Raw genomic sequence first — 25,206 nt, 5'->3', positions numbered from 1 at the left:
TTTAGGCTAAAATGAGGCATTTTCGCTCCCAACTTTAGAATAAAGAACCTAAGCACTCATTTTAAACTTATTACATGTTTAATATGCATAATTTTAACTTTATAAGACTCGTTCCAATCTATTTATGCACCTTTAAGGCTCATTGGGTCGTTGTAGGTCATATTTAGGCTAAAATGACATTTTCGCTCCCAACTATGAACTAATGAACCTAAGGACTCATTTTAAACCTACTAAATGTTATATATTCTTAGTTTTAACTTTCTAGGACTCTTTCCAATCCATTTATGCACATTTAAGGCTCATTGTGTCGTTTTAGGTCATATTTAGGCTAAAATGACATTTTCGCTCCCAACTTTGAACTTAAGAACCTAATGACTCATTTTAAACTTATTATATGATAAATATGGTTAGTTTTAAGTTTGGAAAATTTGCCAATTACAACCCAATAAAGTTACCACTTTCCGAATTACAACCTTAAACTTTTAATTTTGTGAATTACAACCTCAAACTTAATACCGTACTTTAAATTACAACCCGATGTCATATTCCGGCGAAAATAATCGAATTATGATGTCATTAACATATTTTAAACCTAATTAAATAATCAAAAAAAAAATCATTAATCAGAAATTAAAAAAATAAAATACTTTGTTTACGGGAATTCACCCTAATTACAACCTAAAGTATACTCCGTAATTTTTCCCCTCTGTTCTCTACGTTCTTTCTTCTCCCCTGTTCTCTACGTTCTTCTTCATCTTCTGTGAACATCAATGGCGTCCCTCTAATCGTGAAATTAGTGTGTTCTCTCCTCTTGATCATTATAGTTACTCTCTCCTCCAATCTGTGCGCAATTCTCAATCACCATGAACGGAGCTTCAATAAACAAAGATGTTTCAACAAGCCTAACTCCCACGAAGGATGCTAAACCAAAATCTAAGAGGTATGAATTCAATGTTTTCTTTGTTTTTGAGTGTAATTAAGTAGTCTGTATTGATTTAATAGAATAACTATACCTAATTATTTAATTGTACTGCTTCTGTTTGTGATGAACATTAAATTTATACCTTTTGTCCTCAATTTGATTAATTTGATTAATTTGATAAACTATTGAAATTAGGTGGGTAATTATGCTTAAATTTCTTTTGTTCCCTTTCCTTTTTACAGAAAAGAAAAACCTCCACCTGTTACATTTGGTTTGCGTATGTTTTATGGAGGGATTTTTTCGGCTCAAAAATCACAAGTATTGTGGGTTGGTGGTAAAATGTTGATTGAGTGGAGGTTTATTTACAGCAACTTCACTTGTGGTGCTTTGCATAAATTTGTGAATGAAAAGTTGAATGTGGAGGCAGGAGGGTATAAGATTTGGTTTAAGAAGATTGGTAAGACCTTGGCGACGGGAAGAAAGGTTGTTGCTAATGATGATGATGTGAAGGAGTTATTAAGGTCATTAGTAGTAACTGATGGTGGTAGTAAACACACAGTGACTGTGTATGTGTTTTTCAATAGTGGGGTGGGAGTTGAACATTGTGTGGCTCCACAAGTGTTTCCTACAGAAGATGCTCAATCTACCATTGATTACACAACCACTAACATCCTCCCATCATCAAGAGTTCCACCAACTTTTAATCCATCAACAACACTTCCAAATAAACTGACCCCGAGGAGGAAATTAACATACAAAAACTGAGATCCAGATGCTCTTGCTACTGGTAGAAGAGAGTTCATAGCGCATGCTTTAAAGCAGGTAGATGAGGAAGTTCAACAACCTAAAAAGCCAAGGGAGGAGGTGAGAAGCAATCAAATATTACATACTCCTACGCGTAGCTTAATACTCGTAGATGAGCAAGCCAATGCGGATGAGCAGCCTCAAACAATTGAGGAGGTGACGAGGGGTTCTTTCAGCACACCGAGTAGAGCTAGGGTTGTTAATTTTCCACCGAATTTCCATAAAAAAACTGCAAAAAAACCGAGATCTAGAGATGTTTCTGAGCTTATTCCACTTAGAAGGAGTCCAAGAGATCAGAATAGAGTGTCTGGTGACGGTCTTCCCACTACAGCTCCCCCTCCTTCCTTCACGAGTCCAAGGAGGGCTTCATAGAAGGTTGTTTCGGCAGTTTCGACATTTAGAGATCAACAAAGGGTTAGTCCAAGGAGGTCTGCAAAGAGAGGTAACAAAGGGAAAAGAAAAAAGAAGTCTACAGAGAAAGAAAGGGAGTGCGAATCAGATTTTGATCCAGAAGAACAGGAAGGGTATTTATCTGATGTCCCGATTCAGGAACATGATTTTGAAAACCTAATTAGTGAAGATTTATTTAGTGTTGATGTTGATAAAGGGATTTCTGAGGGTCTTGATAGGGTGATATTAGCTACTGGTGAAGCTCAGAAACAAAGGAATTCTAGGTTTAACCAAGATGTCGAAGAGGAACCGATAATTGAAGATGAAGTCGAGTATGTTTCTGATGATAACAAAAGCATTAATGCATCTGATGATGAGGGGATTTATGCCCCTGTATTCAACCCTGAAGTAGATTTCAGGACAGTAAACTTGAGGGCAGGCTTGAAGTTTTCATCAGTGAAGGTGTTTAGAAAGGCGTTAAGGCATCATGCGGTGGACAACCATTATGACTTCTATTTTCTTCACAACCAAAAGGCTAAGGTGAGTGTTTATTGTATGAATAGATGTAAGTTCCCTTGGGATACAAAGAGGTCAAAGAGAGTGAAGTGTACTTGTGGGGAAATTCTTTGCAACTTTAAGATTTTAGCGATGAAGGTACGGGATGAAGAGACTCTTCAGATTAGAACCACTAGGCTTAAGCATGACTGTTGCTATGCAAACTGGAACAGACAAGTCACTGCAGAGTATTTAGCAGAGAGGTACTTGGAAGTGTTTAGAAATGACCCAACTTGGGCACTGGTGAAGGGTTTTGGAGTTAGGGTTTTGCAAGAAACGGGTGTTGAGTGTGGATACAATAAGTTGTGGTATGCTAGAGCTAGGGTGAAGTATTTGTTGTATGCGGATGGAGCTGAGCAGTATAAGAGAGTATGGGATTATGTGGAGGCAGTTAAGAAGCACATTGAAGGAAGCTACGCAATTTGCTGCACAGAAACCATCGACAGACCTCCCCCCGTGTTTCAAAGAATGTTCATATGTCTGAAACCAGTTCTTGATGGTTTTATGAGGGGATGCAGATCCATTATTGGTTTAGATGGTTGTCATTTGACTGGTTTGTTCACTGGCATATGTTTGGTTGCTGTTGCTTCAGATGGAAACAACAACATCTATCCCCTAGCTTGGGCAGTGGTAGATACTGAGAGAACCGACACTTGGACTTGGTTTATTGATCTTCTTGGAACAGCTTTGGGAACAACAGATGGTGAAGGGTGGACTTTCATGTCAGATAGGCAAAAGGTAACATGTATTTAGTTCAATTCATGCTAAAAGTAACATGTACTTAGTTCAATTCAATGACTGAAATTTATTTTCTAATGATTGTGTTTTAAAATGTAGGGACTATTGGAAGCATTTAAAAATGTGGTGCCGAAGGCTGAAATAAGATTTTGTTGGAGGCATGTATGGTGCAACTTCAAGGAGAAGTTTCCGGGGCAAGCGTTCAAAGAGCAGCTTTGGAGTTGTGCAACTGCAACAACACAGGTATTTTATTGTTTCATTTCGGTTTCATTTTGTTGTAGCATTTCCGTATCCGTTTATTATAATTATTTTATTATTTTTCCCGTCCCCTTATAATTTCAGCTCGAGTTTAACAAGCAAATGGAGGATTTGAAGTTGTTATCTGTGGGTGCACATGCCTATATGGATAAAATTCCTCCTAAGTATTGGAGTAGACATGCTTTTAGTTCGAGGCCTAAGTCAAAGATGCTACTCAATAACATGTGTGAGAGTTTTAATAATGTGCTTAAACAAGCTAGAGACAAGCCTATTTTAACACATATGGAGTGGATGAGGAGATATGTGATGCAAAGGCATTGCAAAAAGAGGGAAGGAGTTAGGGGTATGTTGGGGAAATTCATGCCGTATGTGAGAAAGCAACTAGAGTGGGCTGAGACTCAGAGGAGGTTTTGTTTGCTGAGTAAAAGCAGTGACTACTTTTTTGAAGTGGAGAACAACAATAATATTTTCATAGTTGATTTGTTTAACAAAAAATGTACCTGCTACAGTTGGGAGTTGACGGGGATCCCATGTCATCATGCTTATGCTTGCATCCTGTATATGAGGCTTAATCCGGAAGATTTTGTTGCGGATTGGTACTCAAAGGAGATGTATATGGTTGTATATGAGGCTATTGTACCACCCTTACCTGGTCCTAATCATTGGGAAAAGAGTCAAAATGTAGAGCCGGCCCCGCTTCCTTATATTACTATGCCTGGAAGACCATCTAAGAAGAAAAGAAATATTGGAGCGGGGGAAGCAGAGGAAGCTGCGCAAAAGAAAGGGAAAGATGTACCTCCTGGTTTGAACAACAAGAAACAGAATGGGAAGGTTGATGATGCTCAGCATGCTGCAAGGGGTGGGAGGCAGAATAAGTGTGGCAATTGCAAGAAACTTGGACACAATAGGAAAACATGCAAAGAACCTATGGACTGCACTGTTGAAATAAGGCCACCCCCAACTGGTAAACCACCATCCGATGACCCGTGGTGCATATACAGAAGAGAGAGAAGGGAAGCCTTACAGAAGCAAAAAGTGAGTATTGTTCATCTTAGCTTTTTCTTCTTTTTTCTGTTTTAAAATGGTTATTCTGGTATTGTGTAGATGTGTGCCTTGTTCTGTTCTGACTATGTTTTTTTTTTACGTGAATGCAGGAGGCTAATGCTGATATTGTTACTCAAGCATCACAAACAAGCATTGCTAGCTGTTCACAACAACCACAAAGCAGCCCTAGCCATGCTATGTTTGAATAGACCTAGGATACCTAGTTTATGCATGTTTAGAACAAACAATGTTATTTTGGAATGTAATATAAGGTAGCTTTTTGGTGGAGAAAATATGGGATGTAATATTGCAAGTCACGCTTTTCAGGAGACTTGTGTGAATTGACGAATTCATGCTAAGAATTTTGCTTATTTCACTATCTAATCTTGCTTATTTCGCTATTTTAGCTAGATCTTTTCGTTGTTTTGGGCTCTATGTTGTCTGGTTACGGTTTGCAGTTGGCATGAGTTGACTCATGCTTGCTGGCCTTATTATGTGTATTTTGTTTCTCTTCTATGCAATATGTTTTTTGCTTCAGGTACTGAATCTGATGACCTACTGCACTGCTCAATTGGTGTTTCTGGTCTGTAGTTACTCTAATGATCTGCTGGTGTATGTGGTGGTTGGTGAAATCTGGTTTGGTGTTATTCTGTTGTATCTTCAATTGCGTTATTCTCCTGTCTCTGCATTGGTGTTTCTGGATTACATTGGTGGTACAACAATGAAAGTTATCCAACTGAGCTTACTGCAGGATACTACCTGTATGACAGAGATGGATATCGAGATGGATACTACTTGTATGACAGAGATGGAAATGCTGCAATAGATGATGTGTTCTCTGCACCATCAGAAGAAGAACCTGCAATGGTTTATTTATATTGCAAAATCAGCACAAATGCTGGATGCTGGTTGTGGTCTTGTTGATGAATTGGATCCTGATGTATTAGCTTGCTCCTCATCCTATGAATTGAATATTTTCTTCAACCTTTAGTCACAGTTTTAAGGCTGTTGCTTGCTTACATGTATTTTTATGTTCTAACAGATTAATTTATAATGGGAGTGTGGGGGTTGTAATACAGGAATGAAAGCACTTCTGATTGTGAAAATTAATCTAATAATCTTGCAAGATATTTCATTCATGAGTAGTTCAACTTACAACATGCTGTCAACGTAACACGAGTTTACGTGATCACTAAGAACCCTAAACCACAACAGCCTGAAATACAACTTACTAGTTACTACACTAGTTTAAGCCCAAAATTACTAGTACATCATCATCAAGATCATATCCCTAATTACAACCTACACACTACTTTAAGCCTAACATCATCATCATGAACCCCTAACATCTGCATCATCATCATCATCTGCATCAAGGCAAAGACATTACTGCATCTGCATCATCACTGCCACAAGCCCCCTGTTTTTTGCAACATCAGCATCACATATTTGGGAAGCACAGCTTGCCTTGTACCTTACCCTGTACACAAACATCCAATAAAACACTTCAATGTTATATGATTTACACTCAATTGTCAGTTATTAACAAAAGCCCCATAATTTAACCCACAATTTACGATATCCAATCGACAAACCCTAATTTACAGAATCCACAATACTTGTACACTTTCTTTGTTAATTTATTCCCCAATTCGACGATGAAATTCCCAAATTACACTCAATTACATGCAATTTTCGAACAAACCCCAACCAAAAACCCCTAATTTCGAAAAAGCCCCAATCAAAAAAATCTAATTTTCGAAAAAGCCATAACCGAAAACCCTAATTTTCGAAAAAACCCAATTGAAGAACCATACTTTTCGAAAATCCCCCATTCGAAAACCTTAATTTTTGAATAATCCCTAACCGGAAAACCCTAATTTTCGAAAAACCCCCAATTGAAGAACCATAATTTTCGAAAAATACCTCATTCAAAGAATCATAATTTTTGAAAACCCTCGAATAACCCTAAATTTCGAGGAAACATAGAAAGAATCGAGGGAGGAGTTGAGGAGATGGATTACTTATCATCATCGTTAGCATTAAAGTTTGGTAGTTGAGGAGATTAGTTATTGAGGAGGGAGGGGAGGGGAGTTGGGCAGAGATGAATGAGAGGAGGAGGTTAATTGAAAAATGCCGTAGGGATTATGTGAATGAAAAAAGTTATTGGGTCTTTTTTTTAAAAAAAAAAAATTCTGATTAATGAGTATTTTTTTTGGATTATTTAATTAGATTTAAAATATATTAATGACATCATAATCCGATTGTTTTAGCCGGAATATGACATCGGGTTGTAATTTAAAGTACGATATTGAGTTTGAGGTTGTAATTCACAAAATTGAAAGTTTAAGGTTGTAATTCGTAAAGTGGTAATTTTATTGGGTTGTAATTGACAAATTTTCCTTTAAGTTTCTAAGACTTATTCTAATCTACTTATGCACATTTAATGCTTGTTTGATCGTTATAGGTCATATCTAGGCTAAAATAAGGCATTTTCGCTCCCAATTTTAAAATAAAGAACCTAAGGACTCATTTAAAACTTATTACATGTTTAATATGCATAATTTTAACGATCTAAGACTCGTTCCAATCTATTTATGCACCTTTAGGCTCATTGGGTCTTTATAGGTCATATTTAGGCTAAAATGACATTTTCGCTCCCAACTTTGAACTAAAGAACCTAAGGACTCATTTTAGACTATTAGGACATTGTCATTAGTTGCTTGAATGTTAAAATGTGATATTTAATTTGTATTTAATCTAATGTTTAATTTAAATTTCTGTTTTTGTAAAGGTCTACACTCCGAGGATTGCGCCTTATGCGAGGAAATTGATGTGGTTCGTGAGCAATAGGCTAAGTTTTTTACCAACAAGTATTTATTATTGCCTTTAGCGCGCTTGATCGAGTTGGTTTAGTTGTTATAGAATAATCTTTTATATTAAAATGTATGTATATGTTGAAATTGGAACATATATTTAAATGTAATACGTGCACTTTGGTTTTGGGATATACAGTATACAAAACACTAGTTATTGTTTTTATATTTGTTATACAGGTTGCGATATCCTATTATTGTTGTGACAGGTTTCTATATTTAGTGCAAGGCACTCTAGGTATCCCTAAACAAAAATAAAATTTTCCCGCCAAAAGTACTTTGTTGCAGCGTACATATATATGTGTACGTTGCAACAAGTGTCAAAAATTTGGCCAAAATCTTGACTTGTTGCAGCGTACAAATAGATGTTCCCTGCAAAAGGTGGGGTCTTTTGCAGCATACACGAATTTGTACGCTGCAACAAGTCAAGATTTTGGCCAAATTTTTGACACTTGTTGCAGCGTACATACATATGTACGCTGTAAAAAGGTACTTTTCGCAGCGAACATTGTACGCTGCAACAAGTTCAGACTTGTTGCAGGCCCCTCAGTTGCAGCATACGATGTACGCTGCAACAGGGGTCTAAAAGCCCGCTGCAATAAGGGTTTTTTCTACTAGTGCCATCATGACTCATGTCTAGCCACATGTTAGAGCCCAAGTTCCTCTCTAAATGTGCCCCAACTTAAGTCGCAACTGACAACATGCTGTCTCCCGCCATAAGGTACTAGTTGAGTTGCTCATTACATTTTCAAAGGCGATTTACCTTGTAAAAAGATAAGACCCCCTTCGAGGGGAAAATGATGTGGCAAAAAATAGCTGGACATCGTGTCCCAATGATAGCTTGACACATGTCCTCCATAAATGCCAAAACAGCGTGGCTTCGTTGGAATCCACCATGGACCTCTCACATAATGACAAGTGGCATCTCCAAAATTTCCCCAACAGATATGCAAGATGCTCGAATGTATCTCTACTTGTTGTTTATTCACAAAGGCCCAACTTGTTTGATAGGCCCAGTCCTAAAAAGGCACCTTAAAGCCCTTTATTTCAAAACGTACCAGATAAGGACACATGTCTTCATCTCTAAAGGTCATCCAGTCATATATCTAGGGTTTTTGGACACTTCCCAAAAACCCTAGCCCTATATATAGTCCAATTCCTAAGGTAAAAGCAACATTCAATTCATTCCCACCAACCTAAAACTATCTTTGCTCTGCCTTCTCTTTACAAATTACTTCTCTTTCTAGCCAATACTTACTTAGGCATCGGAGGGAATATTCCTACGGGAACATTCTTGTTTTGCAGGTTGCAGGAAGATCGTGCCAGCGCATACTTGATACCTCCAAGGAACGCGTGACACGTCATCACCACAAAAGATCCCACAACAGGAATTAAAAGGAACTTGTGTGAATAGTGTCCAAAACCAATTGTAACACGTAAGTAAGAATTAAGGAAGTGTTGGGTTATGAGTAATATAAACAATATAATTCTTGCGAAAAAACCATAAAGCCAGGAACCCAAATTAATTTCCACATAGTCAATTAGCATAATTAGTATACATAAAATGTGATGCGTGCCTTCCCTAGCTGCTCCAGAACCGAACAAGAACAAGTATAGGACTCCAAATATCGTCCCTCCGTAGATAGTCCACAACACGTTCGGATCCGCCTTAGATTCAACCAACTATAATATGCTCTAAGGTTTTATGTGCACTAGGGAAACTCACAATAGTGATAGGCAAGTATTAAATTCTCTCTTGAATTTAATGTGTTAGAATAGTATATTGAATTGCATTATAAATTGTGATCATGAACCACATATTTATAGGGTGGAAATAAAGGAGTTTCAATCCTACTAGGAATCGATTAACTAAATCCATTAGGACTCTAGGTAATTAATAATATAAGAATTCTAGGGACAATCAAACACTAAGTATTTAAGATTTACCCTAAACATCTTATTTTAGTAGAATTAGGAAAACACAAGATTACTTGGCTCGCAAGAAGCCGGCCGCCCAAGGGCTTGCACCGTCTGGCCTTGAGCCCACGTTGCTGCTGTTCTTGGCGTCCAGCAATCAGCACGCGGCCCACGGCTGGGCGCTGCTGCCTTGCTTGGCCCCTGCGCGCTTGGCGTCCAGCAGTAGCACGCGGCCCATGCGCGCTTGGCGTCCAGCAGTAGCACGCGGCCCATGCGCGCTTGGCGTCCAACAGTAGCACGCGGCCCATGCGCGCTTGGCGTCCAGCAGTAGCACGCGGCCCATGCGATGGGCGTTGCTGCCTTGCTCGGCCCAAGCCTTGCTGCTCCGTGCAGGCTTGCTTGGCGCTGGGCCTTGCGTCTCGCAAGCTCGTTCGTCGAGCGTTCGCACGTCGCGCTTCCGATTCGTTTTCCGATTCCAGAATTTATTTCCAATTCGAACAAATATTTACGTTTCCGTTAATATTTCCGATTCGAACAAATATTGACGTTTCCGTTAATATTTTTAATTCCAGAATTTATTTCCTTTTCCGACAATATTTCTGATTCCGGTAATATTTCCGTTTCCGGTAATATTTCCGATTCTGACAATATTTCCATTTCCGATAATATTTTCCGATACGAACCATGTTTCCGTTTCCGGCAACATTTACGACTTGGATAATATTTATATTTCCCCCATGATCCATATTTCCGTTTCCGGTAATATCATCATTTCCGGAGCATTCTATATTTTTCCTTTTGACGATTTCAGCTCCCACTGGAACCGAGATCCGTCGTTTCCGAATGTTCATAAATGGAGTATTTAATGAATAATATATTCACTTAAATACTTGATAGGTTCACGTACTATTTGTGTGACCTTACGGTTTAGTCAAGAGTAAGTTGTGGATTAATATTATTAATTCCACTAGAACTGAAGCGGCCCCTAGCTAGGCATTCAGCTCACTTGATCTAACTGAATTTATTAACATGTTTAATTAATACTGAACCGCATTTATTAGACTTAGCATTGAATGCATACTTGGAACAAGGGCATTATTTCCTTTAGTCTCCCACTTGTCCTTAGGGACAACTGTGCATTTCCTAATTCCTTTTTTTGCTCTCCATCTCCTTCGTGATTCTCTCTCCTCCATTTTCACTCTCCCTTCGTGATTCTCTCCCCACCGCCACCGTCACCGTGTCCTCACCTGCTCCAACCACCGTGCCGCCACCATCTCTACGCTGCCATCATCTATGCGTCGTCTCCTTTATTGCAATTGGTGAGTGATTCTTTGCTGATTTATGAAATTGTAGGGTTATATTTTGAGTTTAATTATAATTTTGTTGAGATTTAATGTTCACTTCAAGATTTATTAGTTAAATTGTTCTTTCTTTCTCTGATTGTTTCTTGAAATGGTAGATAATGAGCTAATTTAGGTCGAATTGTATTTAATTTTCTGTTAAATTTTGGTGCAATTAAGTAGTGTTGTGATTGATTTTTGCAGTATGTCGAATTTTGGTGCAATTAACTCAAATTGGATAGTAAATTCAAAGCTTTTTTATGTGTTTATGATTTTGAAGATTTATGATTTTCTTATTCAGTTCAATTTTATTGGTCACATTTCATGGGATTGTAGAATAATTCGAGAAAGGAAGGACCTGAGCAGGAGACTAATTCCTCGAAGAATTTAAGTTGGAAATACTTTGCAGCAGGTAATACTTGAGTGGGATTGCTTCTTCTTATTAGCTTATATATATACACATGGATCCTTTGGTGGTTCTTAGAAACTTCACACAGTTGCTTGATTTTACAAGGAGATTTTGTTTGAAAATTTTGTCACTAGAATCTTTTGTTTGAAATTTTACAAGATGAATGCATCGGTTACTAGAATCTTTGGATTGACAGATCAAGATTAATGCATTAGTTACTAGAATCTTTTTTCAGTGCCTAAGTCTCTGCCTGCTACACTGTTATTATTGTTAGTTTGTACTGATAGACTACACTGTCATGGTTCCTACTAATCTTTCGCGTTGATGAAATCAGTAAGAAATTATAAACTTGAGAACTACTTTTTACAGTTGCTCAGGATGGGTTTTAGCTATAATACTCTTTTACAGGACAAGCATAGATTTCGTCATGCCTTTCACCATTAGATTAATCCACACAGGCAGAACATTTTAGATTCTGTAGATTTTTTCTTCGACAAAATGTGTAGCAAGTTTTTGGTTAAAAGAGAAAAATCGCATACTTGGGAGAGTCTTTACTCATTAAGTGTTGAATGGCCTTTTTTTTTTTTTTTTTTCTGGCCCTCCCAGTATAGTATGTTGTCAGATTTTATATATGCTTTAGCCTTTCCTTGTAAATTATTGATGTTCATGGTAAGTTTCCATGAGAATTAAAACACCTTTTTCAGAGCTATGAAATTCTGTACTGGTTCATGCGCATGGAAATTCAAATCACATTCTTTTTCCTTGTTTCCATATGATATGGATGAACTTACTGGTCTAATATGCTCTAGAAATTTCGAATATTGTATTGAGAAACAAAAGTTAGTGTTTTATGTTCTTACCATTAGCAATGAGAAATGAATAATCTCAATCGATATGTGCTAATTGAGCTTTAAGTGCTTGCTGTGTTGATGTATTCTCATAGAATGCAAATTAAAATGTGTTCCTTGTTTACGCTTTATTGGACTTTCATTGAATTTGAGTTGTTTTGAATTGATGCAGGTTAATGGGGAAGGTTGCTTCTGATAAATGTCACAAATGGGTTTTCAAAGAGCCTTCAGAATGTGAACCAAACATATCAAACTACTGGCAGAGCTCATTTGATGTTGTATGTTGCACATACTCTGTATATGATTAAATTAATCAACACTTGTTTGATCACAGTAGATCTTTCTATTATAGTAGCCTAGTTATCGAAACTAGTTTTTTGTCTTGTTTTCTTTCTAGCATATAAAATTGCTAGAGTACGTATTTGTTTTGACGGTGAAAATTCGTTTTTAATTAGAAAAAATCACAGCAAATATCAGCTGGAGAGAGAATAAGACCTTTGTTATATCATGGTCTCTACTTTTAAGCTCTCAGCTGGAGAGATAAGGCAAAATTTACTACCCTACTAGCTCAATAGGTAGAGCATTGTGCAAATACACAAAAAATGTGGGTTCGAATCCCACGTATATTAATCTTCACTATTTGCTCATTTTTTATAGTTTACACAAATGAGAAAATATTTTTTCTCATTTTTACAAAGTTCGGATTTGTAAATATTGAAAACTTTTTCTCATCGTTTCTAAATGAGCAAATAAATTTGCTCATTTTTTATAGTTTACAAAAATGAGCAAATACTTTTGCTCATTTTTAAAATTTTAAAGTTCGGATTTGCAAATGTTTAAAACTTTTGCTCATCGTGTCTAAAATGAGCAAATAAATTTGCTCATTTTTCATAGTTTACACAAATGAGCAAATACGTTTGCTCATTTTCAAAATTTTAAAGTCCGGATTTGCAAATATTAAAAACTTTTGCTCATCGTGTCTAAATGAGAAAATAAATTTGCTCATTTTTTTATAGTTTACCCAAATGAGCAAATATTTTTGCTCAGTTTCAAAAGTTTAAAGTTCGTGTTTGTTAATGTTCAAAACCTTTGCTCATTTGTTTCTATATGAGAAAATATTTAAAATCTCAGATTACTTAACATTCAAAAAATTTGCTCATTTTTTTTAATTTACACAAATGAGCAAATACTTTTGCTCATTTCTTATAGTTTACCCAAATGAGAAAATATTTTTGCTTATTTCTTATACTTTCTTAACACTAGCCTCTCCTTCTAGAGCCAGGGAAAACACCACGGGCCTTCCAATCTGAGTACACAACACCATCATTGAATCAGTACCAAAAAAACCCAAATAAAAATCTCAATGCAATATGATTCTACTTACAAATACTCCAGCGGCACCCAATGCCAATGCTTTGAAAATGTCAGTTCCACGATGAACACCACCATCCCAGAAAACAAGAATGCGACCTTGTGTTGCTTTCACAACCTGAAGAGTTCAGGTAGTTTTCACCAATTAAACACTTATATTACAACCTCCCTAGGATTATATATTGAGAAAAAAAAAGACAGTTTACCTCTTCAAGAGCCATTATAGTAGCAGGAACATAATCAAGTTGGCGAGCTCTATGGTTGGATACAATGGATCCAACTGCCCCTGTTGAACGGCCAGTCTTGCTAAAAAGATATGAAATATAAGATAACTGACCAAGATTTGTATAAATTCATGAAAAATTAAGCCCAATAATCTTACCATCCTCAGATGTAATTACACCCTTCACAAGGATGGGGAGGCTAGTGATTGTCTGAAGCCACGTAACATCCTGTTTAATTCCAAGTAAAAACACGTTGATCAGATGACTAATCTCAAGTTATCTTGAAATTAATCTGTCTCCTAGAAATAGTTTCCAACCACAGAGAAGTACAAACAAAGTTCAAATACCATCCCACATTACCCTCCAGCTCAGGGATCGATCAATCTGCCCAGCGACATATGATTCAAGGCCAGAGTCATTTGCCTGCATAATAATATCAAATAGATTAGATATAGTTTACATAATAACATAAGAGTTCTTTGGTTCCAATCATCTTGGTATTGTTAAACATTTACTTTGTCCATCTTGCCCAGGTCAATACCCTCAAAGTTCTTCAATGTTAGAAAAGGTGGTAAAACAAACCTGAAAATTAAAAAACCAAATATAAATAAACCATCACAAAAGACCCCTGACTCATTCCTTTGGAAACAGGAGAATGTGTTTCATACCTGTTCTTGATATCAGCTTCTCTACGTCCCAAACGGGGTGTGTCAACAGTAAGGGCAATGGCCTTGAAGCCAGCCCTCTCAGCTCTTCTCATAAGTTGAGCAACTACATTCCTGTCCTTGTATACCTGAATATAGAAACATCAAGAAAATTCAATCTCAAAAGCATGCTTAATTGAGTAACAGCTAATAAGAGTACATGCTGGATTCTGTAAGCTTATAAGACTACTTAGATTATACCAAGTATTGTGACACCAGTTTACATTCTACACAAGTAAATGCTGAAACTCTAATGTAAACTCATCAAGAGTACTGTATGATGGACGGTGAAACCACCCGAACAGTCTCTATTCGTTAACAAGTAAAAGGGAAAAAAAATGCCAACTGCAGGGTAAATGGTTATACATACATGACTATATCCGAGTCACAACACCTACAACAGCTGAAAATAATCACTGATCTATTCCATGAAAGAATTACTGAGAACAATTTTGGTTAACCTCAGAAGCTCTGACATGGAATTCAAAGAGACCTAGCCAACAAAAAAATTGAAGATAAAGGCCAATTTGGCGTTGCGTTTAAGAGTGTGATCCAAGTACAAGGTCCACCGAAAAATAATTGAGATAGGGATAACAAGCATGGTAACATGGTAAGCACTATACCCCAGCAGTGCACTAAGAAATGTCAAAAGGCCATCCACAGTTGGGGCTATCATGATAGGCATTGAGATCTTGAATCCCAAGATAGTTGTCGTCATGTCGATGTTGGTTACATCAATAAGGATACGTGGGTGAACCCTGTATTAATGCGGATATTTATTACTCCACTACGAACAAACAGAAACAGAAACAGAAACATATGCATAAAGGGAAACAAACTTGTAAGGCAGTCTTATAGGATCTTGGAGAAAGCATTTCTGTTCTCAGCCAGAGTCCATTGGTCTTCTGCACCAGATGCATAGTAGTCATACACCATCTTTGGCAATTTTTGCTTTGCATTGGCGTCATTCTCGTTCACATTCATGATCTCCATCTTCTGCTAAAATATTTAAACCCCCCCCCCCTACAAATACTTTAAAGTTCGGATTTGTAAATATTGAAAACTTTTGCTCATCGTTACTAAATGAGCAAATAAATTTGCTCATTTTTTATAGTTTACACAAATGAGCAAATACTTTTGCTCATTTTTAAAATTTTAAAGTTCAGATTTGCAAATATTGAAAACTTTTGCTCATCGTGTCTAAATGGGCAAATAAATTTGCTTATTTTTTATAGTTTACCCAAATGAGCAAATATTTTTGCTCATTTTTAAAATTTTAAAGTTCATGTTTGGTAATGTTCAAAGATTTTGCTCATTGTGTCTAAATGAGAAAATATTTTAAAATATCAGATTACTTAACATTCAAAAAATTTGCTCATTTTTTTTAATTTACACAAATGAGCAAATATTTTTGCTCATTTCTTATAGTTTACACAAATGAGCAAATATTTTTGCTCATTTTTAAAATTTTTGAAGTTCGTATTTGTTAATATTCAAAACTTTTGCTTATTGTGTCTAAATGAGCATGATGAGCGGAATTTATGTCGCTCTAGGCTTAGGATTTTATAGAGTTTTATTATGCTTTTTTGATAGTTTTATATAGTTTTGCTGCATTTTTATCCCCTTATACCATCTTTGCACTTTTCAGGTAAAAATGTTGAAAATGATGGAAAATAACTGAGAATTGCTCGAACAGGTCCTGTGCGATCGCACGGAATTTACGTGCGTTCGCACGGGTCTACAAAGTTGTCTCCAAGGTCAAGGCAATATGTGCATTCGTGCCCCAAAGTGTGCGTTCGCACGAATCCGGAAATTTGATGCAGGAACTCCAAGGGATGTTGTGCGTTCGCACCACAGAAGTGTGCGCTCGCACGGAATTTCTGTGCGCTCGCACTGAATTCCTATGCAAGCACACGAGGATTTTATAAGAATTAGCCAAGTTCCAGTCGTGCGATCGCACGGTTGTTGGGCACGATTGACAATTCAAAACAAATCCTTGATCGAACTAGATTGACTTCCAACTCAATAATTCACCGTTTCTTTGGGACGATCCCTTTGCTTACCGCTTGCCGGTAGTTGAAGTGGTTTTATAAATATTGTTTGCATAGGTGGTTTTCTATCAACGACGGAAAACACGCTTATCAGAGCTAATATTTTAAAATCTCAGATTACTTAATATTCAAAAAAATTGTTCAATTTTTATAGTTTTTTTAAAAATTTAAAGTTAATATTCAAAACTTTTGCTCATTATGTCTAAATGAGCAAATATTTTAATATCTAAGATTACTTAATACTCAAAACAATTGCTCATTTTTTTATACTTTACACAAATGAGCAAATATTTTTGCTCATTACTTTTATTTTAAAGTTCGGGTTTCTAAATATTCAAAACTTTGCTCACTGTGTCTTAATGAACAAATATTCTAAAATCTCATATTTCAACATTCAAAAAATTTGCTCATTTTTTTATTGTTTACACAAATGAGGAAATATTTTTAAAATTTTTAATTTCTTAACTTAAAATTTTTTATCTCATTTAGATATTTTACAAAAATGAGCAAATGTTTTTAAAAATTTTCTCATTTTGATATCATAACAAAATACAAAGAGTTGCCTATGTAGGATTCGAACCTACACCATTGTGCAATCGCACAAAGGTCTACCAGTTGAGCTAATAGGCAATATTAATACCTTAAAAGAAACGAATAACGACAGCTCGGAATCAGCTCACAAAGCATCCTAACGATGGGTGCGCAAGTATCTGCTGCTACTGCTTTCACCCACCGTGAATGGGTACTCACAAGTGCTTTGTCGGCTGACTATTAACGGCCATCAGTGCGGCATCCTTTGCAAGCTTGGCTGTTGCCCTTGCCAATGCAACTACTTCGGCAGCAGCGGCGGCAATAACAACTTCTTCATTTTAGATCAGAAACTTTGCTACAACAAGCAGACATATCAGACCACAACACCAGGGGGAAAAAACAATCAGCCAAACAGCATCATCAACCAAAAACATCATGGGTTTGGCCATTGATCCACAATTGACATGAGATACATTTGATATATTACAACAACAGGGCTTACTCCACAATCAACGAAAAAACCAAAAACCAACTGATCCAAATGATATATTTCCATTTTGAATAGGAAAGACTAAAAGAGAACTAGCTTACTCCGCAACAGAAGAACAATATAACTTCAAGGGTTTGGCCAATGATCCACAATTGACATGAGATACATTTGTGGGAGTTTCTTTAATTGCGTGAAGTTTATGCTTTACAGCTCCATTGCTAATGTGCAATTAACATGTGCAATTAACAAGACCTGGAGCTGAAGGGTACAATATATAACCATAAATGATCAAACATTATAAAAGGTAAATCACAGGCATTAGTTTAGATAATTCACACAGATCTTGGATTACTTACAAACTTGATGCATCAGTTTTTAAAATACTACACCTACTGATTTCTGTACTAAAATTGCTCCATTCACAATTAAAAAGACGACAGTGTGAGCACCACCAGAGACCAAATGCTTTCAAATTCACAGGTGAACAACTATGCAAGAAATTACCAGGAAAAAAAAACCCAAAACAAAAAGCAAGAAAATTAGCCATTTTTACACTGAAAAATCACTTTGATTTCCTAAAATTAACAAACCAAAATAATACAACAACAACAGGGCTTAAACCCCCACGAAATTCTACATGAGCAAATCCAAGTTTAACAATTTCGGAATCAAAATTTAACAATTTTGCAATCAAAATTTACTAATTTCGCAATCAAAATTTACTTGTTGGTTCAATTTGTAATTGGTTCAATAATTGCGAAAGCCTAATTTCAAAATTAAAGCCTAATTGATCACAACAAAAAGAACAAAATACCTTCTTGCTGGGGAATTATTGGACATCAATTCAGAAATTACGTTTAGCGAGAAGATGAACATTTGATTAATTAGAGTAGAGAGTTTTAATGTCTGCCATGGAAGAGTAGTATGCAGGTAGAAGGGAGGGAGAATCGTCATTTTATTTTTCTAATTGCCTGGGTTCGGTTTCCGCGTTTTTTTTTCACGCGCTAATCTGGGCCTTCTGATTTAGTTTATTTGGACGGTTTCGATTGCTTCTCATTCTTCTCATTTTATTGATCTTCTCATTGAAGGGATCCGGTGAGAACACCTCCTTATGTAAGAACACTTCTTATGGTGAGAACACTTTTACACTCTCTATGTTCTATATTTATTCAACAATGTTCTAAATTTTCAAACTCATGTTCTAAATTTATTCAACGATGTTCTAGATTAATTCAAGCATGTTCTAAAATTATTCAACCATGTTCTAAATTTTTAACCTCATGTTCTAGATTAATTCAAGCATGTTCTAAAATTATTCAACCATGTTCTAAATTTGTAAGCTCATGTTCTAAACTTATTCAGGCATGTTCTAAATTTATTCAACCATGTTCTAAACTTATTCAACCATGTTCTAAACTTATTTAACCATGTTCTAAATTTATTCAACCATGTTCTAAATTTTCAAACTCATGTTCTAAATTTTTAACCTCATGTTCCAGATTAATTCAAGCATGTTCTAAAATTATTCAACCATGTTCTAAATTTGTAAGCTCATGTTCTAAATTTATTCAAGCATGTTCTAAATTTATTCAACGATGTTCTAAATTTGTTCATGCCATGTTCTAAATTTGTTCAACCATGTTCTAAATTTGTAAGCTCATGTTCTAAATTTATTCAAGCATGTTCTAAATTTATTCAAGCATGTTCTAAATTTATTTAACGATGTTCTAAATTTGTTCAACCATGTTATAAATTTGTTCAACCATGTTCTAAATTTGTAAGCTCATGTTCTAAAATTATTCAATCATGTTCTAAAATTGTAAGCTCATGTTCTAAATTTATTCAAGCATGTTCTAAATATATCCAAGCATGTTCGAATATTTGCATTTTTCAAGATCCGAATACATTTTCCGGAAATGTCTCTTAACCGCAAACAACCAGCAAACCTAGTCCTTCCATTTAGCCACGAAAACTGAATCTCGTAACCACAGACCAGTTCAGCCACGAAATCACAAAAAATTCGAACAATCAATTGAGAATGCCGACGAAAAATCGATTTCGAACAATCGATTAAAATTTCCACCGCGAGCAGCGATTCGATTGAATATTTCCGATTGCAATTGATTTCGAATTGAGAAGTGCTGATTGAAATTGATTTCGAATTGGAGGAGAAAGGAGGAGGATTGAACAAACTTACCGAAATCCCTCATTGAAATCGATTTCGATTTCGAACACCAGCGATTGAAACGATTCATGATTCATGAACCACGACCATAACCACCGGCGATTTAAATTACTGCAGCTGCGGAAGGTGAGCAGCGGCTGTTGGTGGTGGTGTTCTGGTTCGATTTCGCGGCCACCAGAAACACCGCTGCCACCGGCGATTATATTTGCAGCAAGCAGCGAGTGGCGGCGAGCGGAGATCGGAGAGCCGGATGTTGATGGTGGCTACGAGCGGTGGCCGAATGTGGTGGTGTTCGAAAAGAGAAGAGAGAGAGAGGAATAGAAGAGAGAGAACAACCGCCGCCACAACCGCGAGATACGAGCGGCGACAGGCGAGCGGCGATCGGCGTCCGGCGAACGACGAGCAGTGACCGGCGAACAGCGGCGGCGATCGGCGGCGGCAAGCAGCGAACTGAGCAGTGAGAGAAGCGTTCGAAAGGAGAGAGAGAAAGGGGAATCGAAGAGAGAAAAATAGGGCTGGAAATAATGAAAAAAAATGGTTAAAAAATAATTATATTGGGATATTTGTTCATAATAATTACGAAATTGCCATTATTAAAAAGTGTTCTCACCGTAAAGAAGTGTTCTCACCGTAAGTAAGTGTTCTCACGAGAGCCTTCCTCTATATATATATATATATATATATATATATATATATATATATATATATATATATATATATATGTTGTGGGATCTTTCACGGTGATGACGTGTCACGCGTTCCTCGGAGGTATCAAGTATGCGCTGGCACGATCTTCCTGCAACCTGCAAAATAAGAATATTCCCGTAGGAATATTCCCTCCGATGCCTAAGTAAGTATTGGCTAGACAGAGAAGTAATTTGTAGAGAGAAGGCAGAGCAAAGATAGTTTTAGGTTGGTGGGAATAAATTGAATGCCTCTTTTACCTTGGGAATTGGACTATATATAGGGCTAGGGTTTTTGGGAAGTGTCCAAAAACCCTAGCTATATGACTGGCTGATCTTTAGAGGTGAGGACATGTGTCCTTATCTGGTGCGTTTTGAAATAAAGGGCTTTAAGGTGCCTTTTTAGGATTGGGCTTGTCAAACAAGTTGGGCCTTCGTGGCATTTATAGAGGACATGTGTCAAGCTATCATTGGGACATGATGTCCAAGTATTTTTTGCCACATCATTTGCCCCTCAAAGGGGGTCTTATCTTTTTACAAGGTAAATCGCCTTTGAAAATTTAATGAGCGACTCAACTAGTACCTTATGGCGGGAGGCAGCATTTTGTCAGTTGTGATTCAACTTAGGGCACATTTAGAGAGAAACTTGGGCTCTAACATGTGGCTAGACATGAGTCATGATGGGAGTTTGCAAGTCATGATAGGAGCTTGCAAGTCCTGATTGGGGGGAGGAAGACGTGGAGGAAGAAGAAGTGAATTCCTCCGTCGGGCTGGACGTCCAGGATGGTAGTTTGACCGCTCCTTGTCCTTAACCTTTTCTTTGACTGTTGGTTTTCGCGGTGCATTCGTTTTGTGTTAACATTGGTGCTATTTGGCACTCTTTATTTTGGTTTTCGCACTGTGTGTGCATGTAGGAATTTTTGTGCCTTCTGTGCACTTTTTATATATTCATCCCTTTTCAGTCCTATGCTGGTTTTTTGAAATGAATTTTGTTGCCCATATATGGACGGTAACCCCAGTGTTTTAGGTGATCAATCTAATTTGGGGCGCTAATCTAGGCCACTCCTTAGGCCGTCAACCGATTAGTCTTTTCTGACGCCATCTATGAGAAGGCGTCGATATTGATTGACTATCTTTATTGAGTCATGATGGGAGAAAGTCCCGATGGGGAGCAAGTCCATGAGGGAGTAAGTCCCGATGGGGAGTTTGCAAGTCTTGAGGGGAGCTTGCAAGTCCTGACAAGGAGTTTGGACAAGGCGTCTTGATGAGGCGCCTTGGTGAGGAGCAAGTCCCAATGGGGAGAAAGTCCATGAGGGAGTAAGTCCCGATGGGGAGCTTGCAAGTCTTGAGGGGAGCTTGCAAGTCCTGACAAGGAGTTTGGACAAGGCGTCTTGAAGAGACGCCTTGGTGAGGAGCAAGTCCCAATGGGGAGCAAGTCCATGAGGGAGTAAGTCCTGATGGGGAGCTTGCAAGTCTTGAGGGGAGCTTGCAAGTCCTGACAAGGAGTTTGGACAAGGCGTCTTGATGAGGCGCCTTAGTGAGGAGCATGTCCCAATGGGGAGCAAGTCCATGAGGGAGTAAGTCCCGATGGGGAGCTTGCAAGTCTTGAGGGGAGCTTGCAAGTCCTGACAAGGAGTTTGGACAAGGCGTCTTGATGAGGCGCCTTGGTGAGGAGCAAGTCCCAATGGGGAGCAAGTCTATAAGGGAGTAAGTCCCGATGGGGAGCTTGCAAGTCTTGAGGGGAGCTTGCAAGTCCTGCCAAGGAGCTTGGACAAGGCGTCTTGATGAGGCGCCTTGGTGAGGAGCAAGTCCCAATGGGGAGCAAATCCTGATGGGGAGCTTGCAAGTCTTGAGGGGAAGCGTTTGCAAGTCCTGACAAGGAGTTTGGACAAGGCGTCTTGATGAGGCGCCTTGGTGAGGAGCAAGTCCCAATGGGGAGAAAGTCCTGATGGTTCTTTTTGGAGGGTTTTCCCCTATATTTGTAGGCGTTTAGTAACCCGTTCGGTTTTATAGGTTCTGACAAGGGGTCCTGACGAGGAGTCCCGTCGAGGAGTCCTGATGGGGAGCTTGCAAGTCCTGATGGGGAGCTTGCGAATCCTGATGCGAAGTCTTGGTGAGGCGCCTTGACGAGGAGTCTTGATGAGGCGCCTTGATGAGACGCCTTGATGAGAGGCCTTGATGAGGCGCCTTGACGAGGGGCCTTGACGAGGAGTCTTGATGAGGTGCCTTGACGAGGAGTCTTGATGAGGCGCCTTGATGAGAAGCCTTGATGAGGCTCCTTGATGAGGAGTCTTGATGAGGCGCCTTGATGAGAGGCTTTGATGAGAGGCCTTGATGAGGCGCCTTGACGAGAAGTCTTGATGAGGCGCCTTGACGAGAGGCTTTGATGAGACGCCTTGATGAGAAGCCTTGATGAGTGTGAGGGGGTCGAAAAAGCACGAGGCTAATGCGTGACCTCGTCCTTCGTGGGTGTGACGCTTCTTTTTGTCAAATCAAGTGTAATTGGATTTCCTGTGAGTTTACACCCAATTGACTAGTAATATAGGAGTCGCCATTCAGGTTTTAACGACAATGAGAAAAACTGACAAAACCCGGTTATCGTGACATAAAGGGAGTGCAATTATGTTTGACCACGACGGCCGTAGGTTCCCTTGTGATCCCTGGTGGTGGGGATCGCTCAACGTACACCCGCAGGGTAGAGATTGAGGGTTCGGGGGACTGTAACTACCGAGAGGAGTACTCGCTCTTCGATAACTCCAGAGGCAGGATATCCTTACTAGCTCAGCATAAATAATTGAAGGGACATGCGTTAACTATTAAACTAATCTGAGTTGATTTTAACAATATGCAACATATAGTACTAGATCAAACGCGATTATCTGATTTAGATTGTTTTAAGGGACCTAGCATGATAATCCAATTTCCCAAAAATATCATATTTATTAAGCGTGATCGAACAATCAGATTTTAGTTAGTTCAACAGTTCATAAAAGGGCGAGGAAAGCAATTAAACCATGGAAAAGGGACACATTACGACGCACCCTTGAAAGGTGCGTCACGGTTCTCAGAAAACTAACCACTTTGACTTTGCTATTTCTCCTTTTATTTAACAAATCTCAAATTATGGGACAGGATACGTTCTGTTCGATTTATGGATCGATTGCGACAGAACGCGTGATCAGTTTTGTAGCGTGAGGCTTAGGCTTAGGGGTTTAGAGTCAATACTCAGAATATAATTGTGTGTTGTTCCTTTTTCACTTCGAACTTAAGGCCCTATTTATAGAAAAGAGTTCGTGGAAAGACAGAATTGCAGAACTCTAATCCACGAGGAATTAGGAAAAAACACGTACCAGGTATTTTCAGCGCCCATGCCTGGGCGCCGAAGATTTCGGCGCCCAGAACCAGGCGTTGAAAATAGGATCTGGGCCGTTTTTCTTAGTCAGATTTGGATTTTTAGAATCCGGAGTATTTGAGATTTAATTGAGTTTTTTAGTGCGTATTAACCTTGTGTCGGGATGCGTATGGGCCCGTTACGAACTCTAGGCTCGTTAGAATTTTAATTAATACGTGACTCTTATTTTCGAATCATATTAGGAATAGGATTCTCTCGCAATTTCTATCTCATTTAGGATTTATGTTGGAGTGCAACACCTAATTCTGACAGGTTTCTATCTTTTATGACTTGCCACTTTTAACAATTACCTATTACGGAAGTTACTATTTTTAGCAGGTTTCCATAAATAGCAGGTTTCTATAAATAGCAGGTTTCGGGTGAAATGAAAAGGGGAATTGAGATTCGTTATTTTATAGGAGATGCGTTGTCAAGTGGAGATTTATGTTTTCATCATCGAACTTTGCTTTTCGGGAATGGGGACAAAAGTAGGTGTCTACAGTTAGCCCCCACTTTGACTGACTCTTGGAGTAAGACGATGGTCAAAGTATTAGACGGAGTGCGCCACACAAGTCATGGTGACCTGCTTTTGCGAGGGTCTCATGAGCCCCCGAGTGATAACATTTGACTTAAGGGTCATCACTTGAAGTGTCGACATATCCCTCACGTGTCATTGGGATTTGTCAACGGATAGTATAGAAACTTCCTCACTTTGTCATTGGAAGAATCTAAAGGTGCGCAGAAACTCCCTCACTTTGTCATTGGGAGTAGCTACAAATGTTTTCGAGATCAAAGCTATAAAGTGTAATTGGGCCTGGCCAAGCCCAACCACGAGGTAAAAATGTTTTTAAAGATTCTCATTTCCAGGGCTAGTTAAACGAGAAAACCCCTTTGTTTTTATGGGACGTAAAACGAAGGAAAATCCAGCACATCGCTCTTTTTTTTGGAAAAAACGGAAAACCAATCGTTTTAATTTTTGGAAAAGGGAAAACAAGAAAAAGTTATGGCTGCAGCGACTAAGGACCTACGCGGCTTGTGACGTAGACCCGCCGGCTAAAGATGGCGAACCTGTCCGCTAAGGGTGGACACCCCGTCCGATAGAAGTGGACGAATCTATTTTGAAATTTGTTTTCTGTTAATTTTTTGAAAATAAGGACCTACGTGGTTTGCGCCGTAGACCCCGCCGGCTGAAGATGGCGAGCCTGTTTCATTTTGAATTTTGAAAATTTTATTTTTGGAAAACTGAGCACCTGCGCGGCTAGTGACGCAGACCCCGCCCGCTGAAGGTGGGCGAGCCCTGTCCGCTAAGGGTGGACATCCTTGAATTCGTTTTTTTTTTCGATTTGGGAACTCGCGTGGTTTGTGACGCGATCTTTCCAACTGAAGATGGGCAAGTTCCTATTTCTTTTGTTCTTTGTGATTTCTTTTGAGAATTTCTTTTTATTCATTCTTGCAGGATCGAATTCTTTCGAGGG

General features: G+C 38.2%; 1 protein-coding gene, 1 long non-coding RNA gene and 1 pseudogene across 2 annotated transcripts; 1 reads left to right on the top strand and 2 right to left on the bottom strand.

Annotated features, from left to right (window-relative positions):
- Positions 1–709: 709 nt before the first annotated feature.
- Positions 710–5,087, top strand: LOC110799025 (uncharacterized). The gene is made up of 5 exons (XM_022004225.2): positions 710–940; positions 1,165–3,409; positions 3,509–3,652; positions 3,752–4,702; positions 4,822–5,087. Exons 2-5 carry the CDS (start codon positions 2,672–2,674, stop codon positions 4,918–4,920), a joined length of 1,932 nt encoding a protein of 643 aa, XP_021859917.2. The 5' UTR covers positions 710–940; positions 1,165–2,671; the 3' UTR covers positions 4,921–5,087.
- A 721-nt stretch (positions 5,088–5,808) lies between these two features.
- Positions 5,809–7,753, bottom strand: LOC110799023 (uncharacterized). The gene is made up of 2 exons (XR_002536278.2): positions 6,736–7,753; positions 5,809–6,191 (listed from the first exon to the last, which is right to left on the bottom strand). It is a non-coding gene; the product is annotated as an uncharacterized lncRNA (long non-coding RNA).
- Positions 7,754–12,901: 5,148 nt separating this feature from the next.
- Positions 12,902–17,706, bottom strand: LOC110799024 (glycolate oxidase-like; annotated as a pseudogene).
- Between the last annotated feature and the right edge of the window lie 7,500 nt (positions 17,707–25,206).

Source organism: Spinacia oleracea, chromosome 5, assembly GCF_020520425.1.
Source record: "Spinacia oleracea cultivar Varoflay chromosome 5, BTI_SOV_V1, whole genome shotgun sequence".
Classification (NCBI taxonomy): domain Eukaryota; kingdom Viridiplantae; phylum Streptophyta; class Magnoliopsida; order Caryophyllales; family Amaranthaceae; genus Spinacia; species Spinacia oleracea.
Note: the sequence above shows the minus strand (reverse complement) of the source record. Positions and strands in the feature narration are given on the sequence as shown.

Excerpts from the sequence above, each read along its gene's own strand:
- LOC110799025 (XM_022004225.2), top strand. The coding sequence starts at position 2,672 with ATGAATAGATGTAAGTTCCCTTGGGATACAAAGAGGTCAAAGAGAGTG. Across the intron at positions 3,410-3,508 it reads TCATGTCAGATAGGCAAAAG|GGACTATTGGAAGCATTTAA; the intron begins GTAACATGTATT and ends TTTAAAATGTAG. Across the intron at positions 4,703-4,821 it reads AAGCCTTACAGAAGCAAAAA|GAGGCTAATGCTGATATTGT; the intron begins GTGAGTATTGTT and ends ACGTGAATGCAG.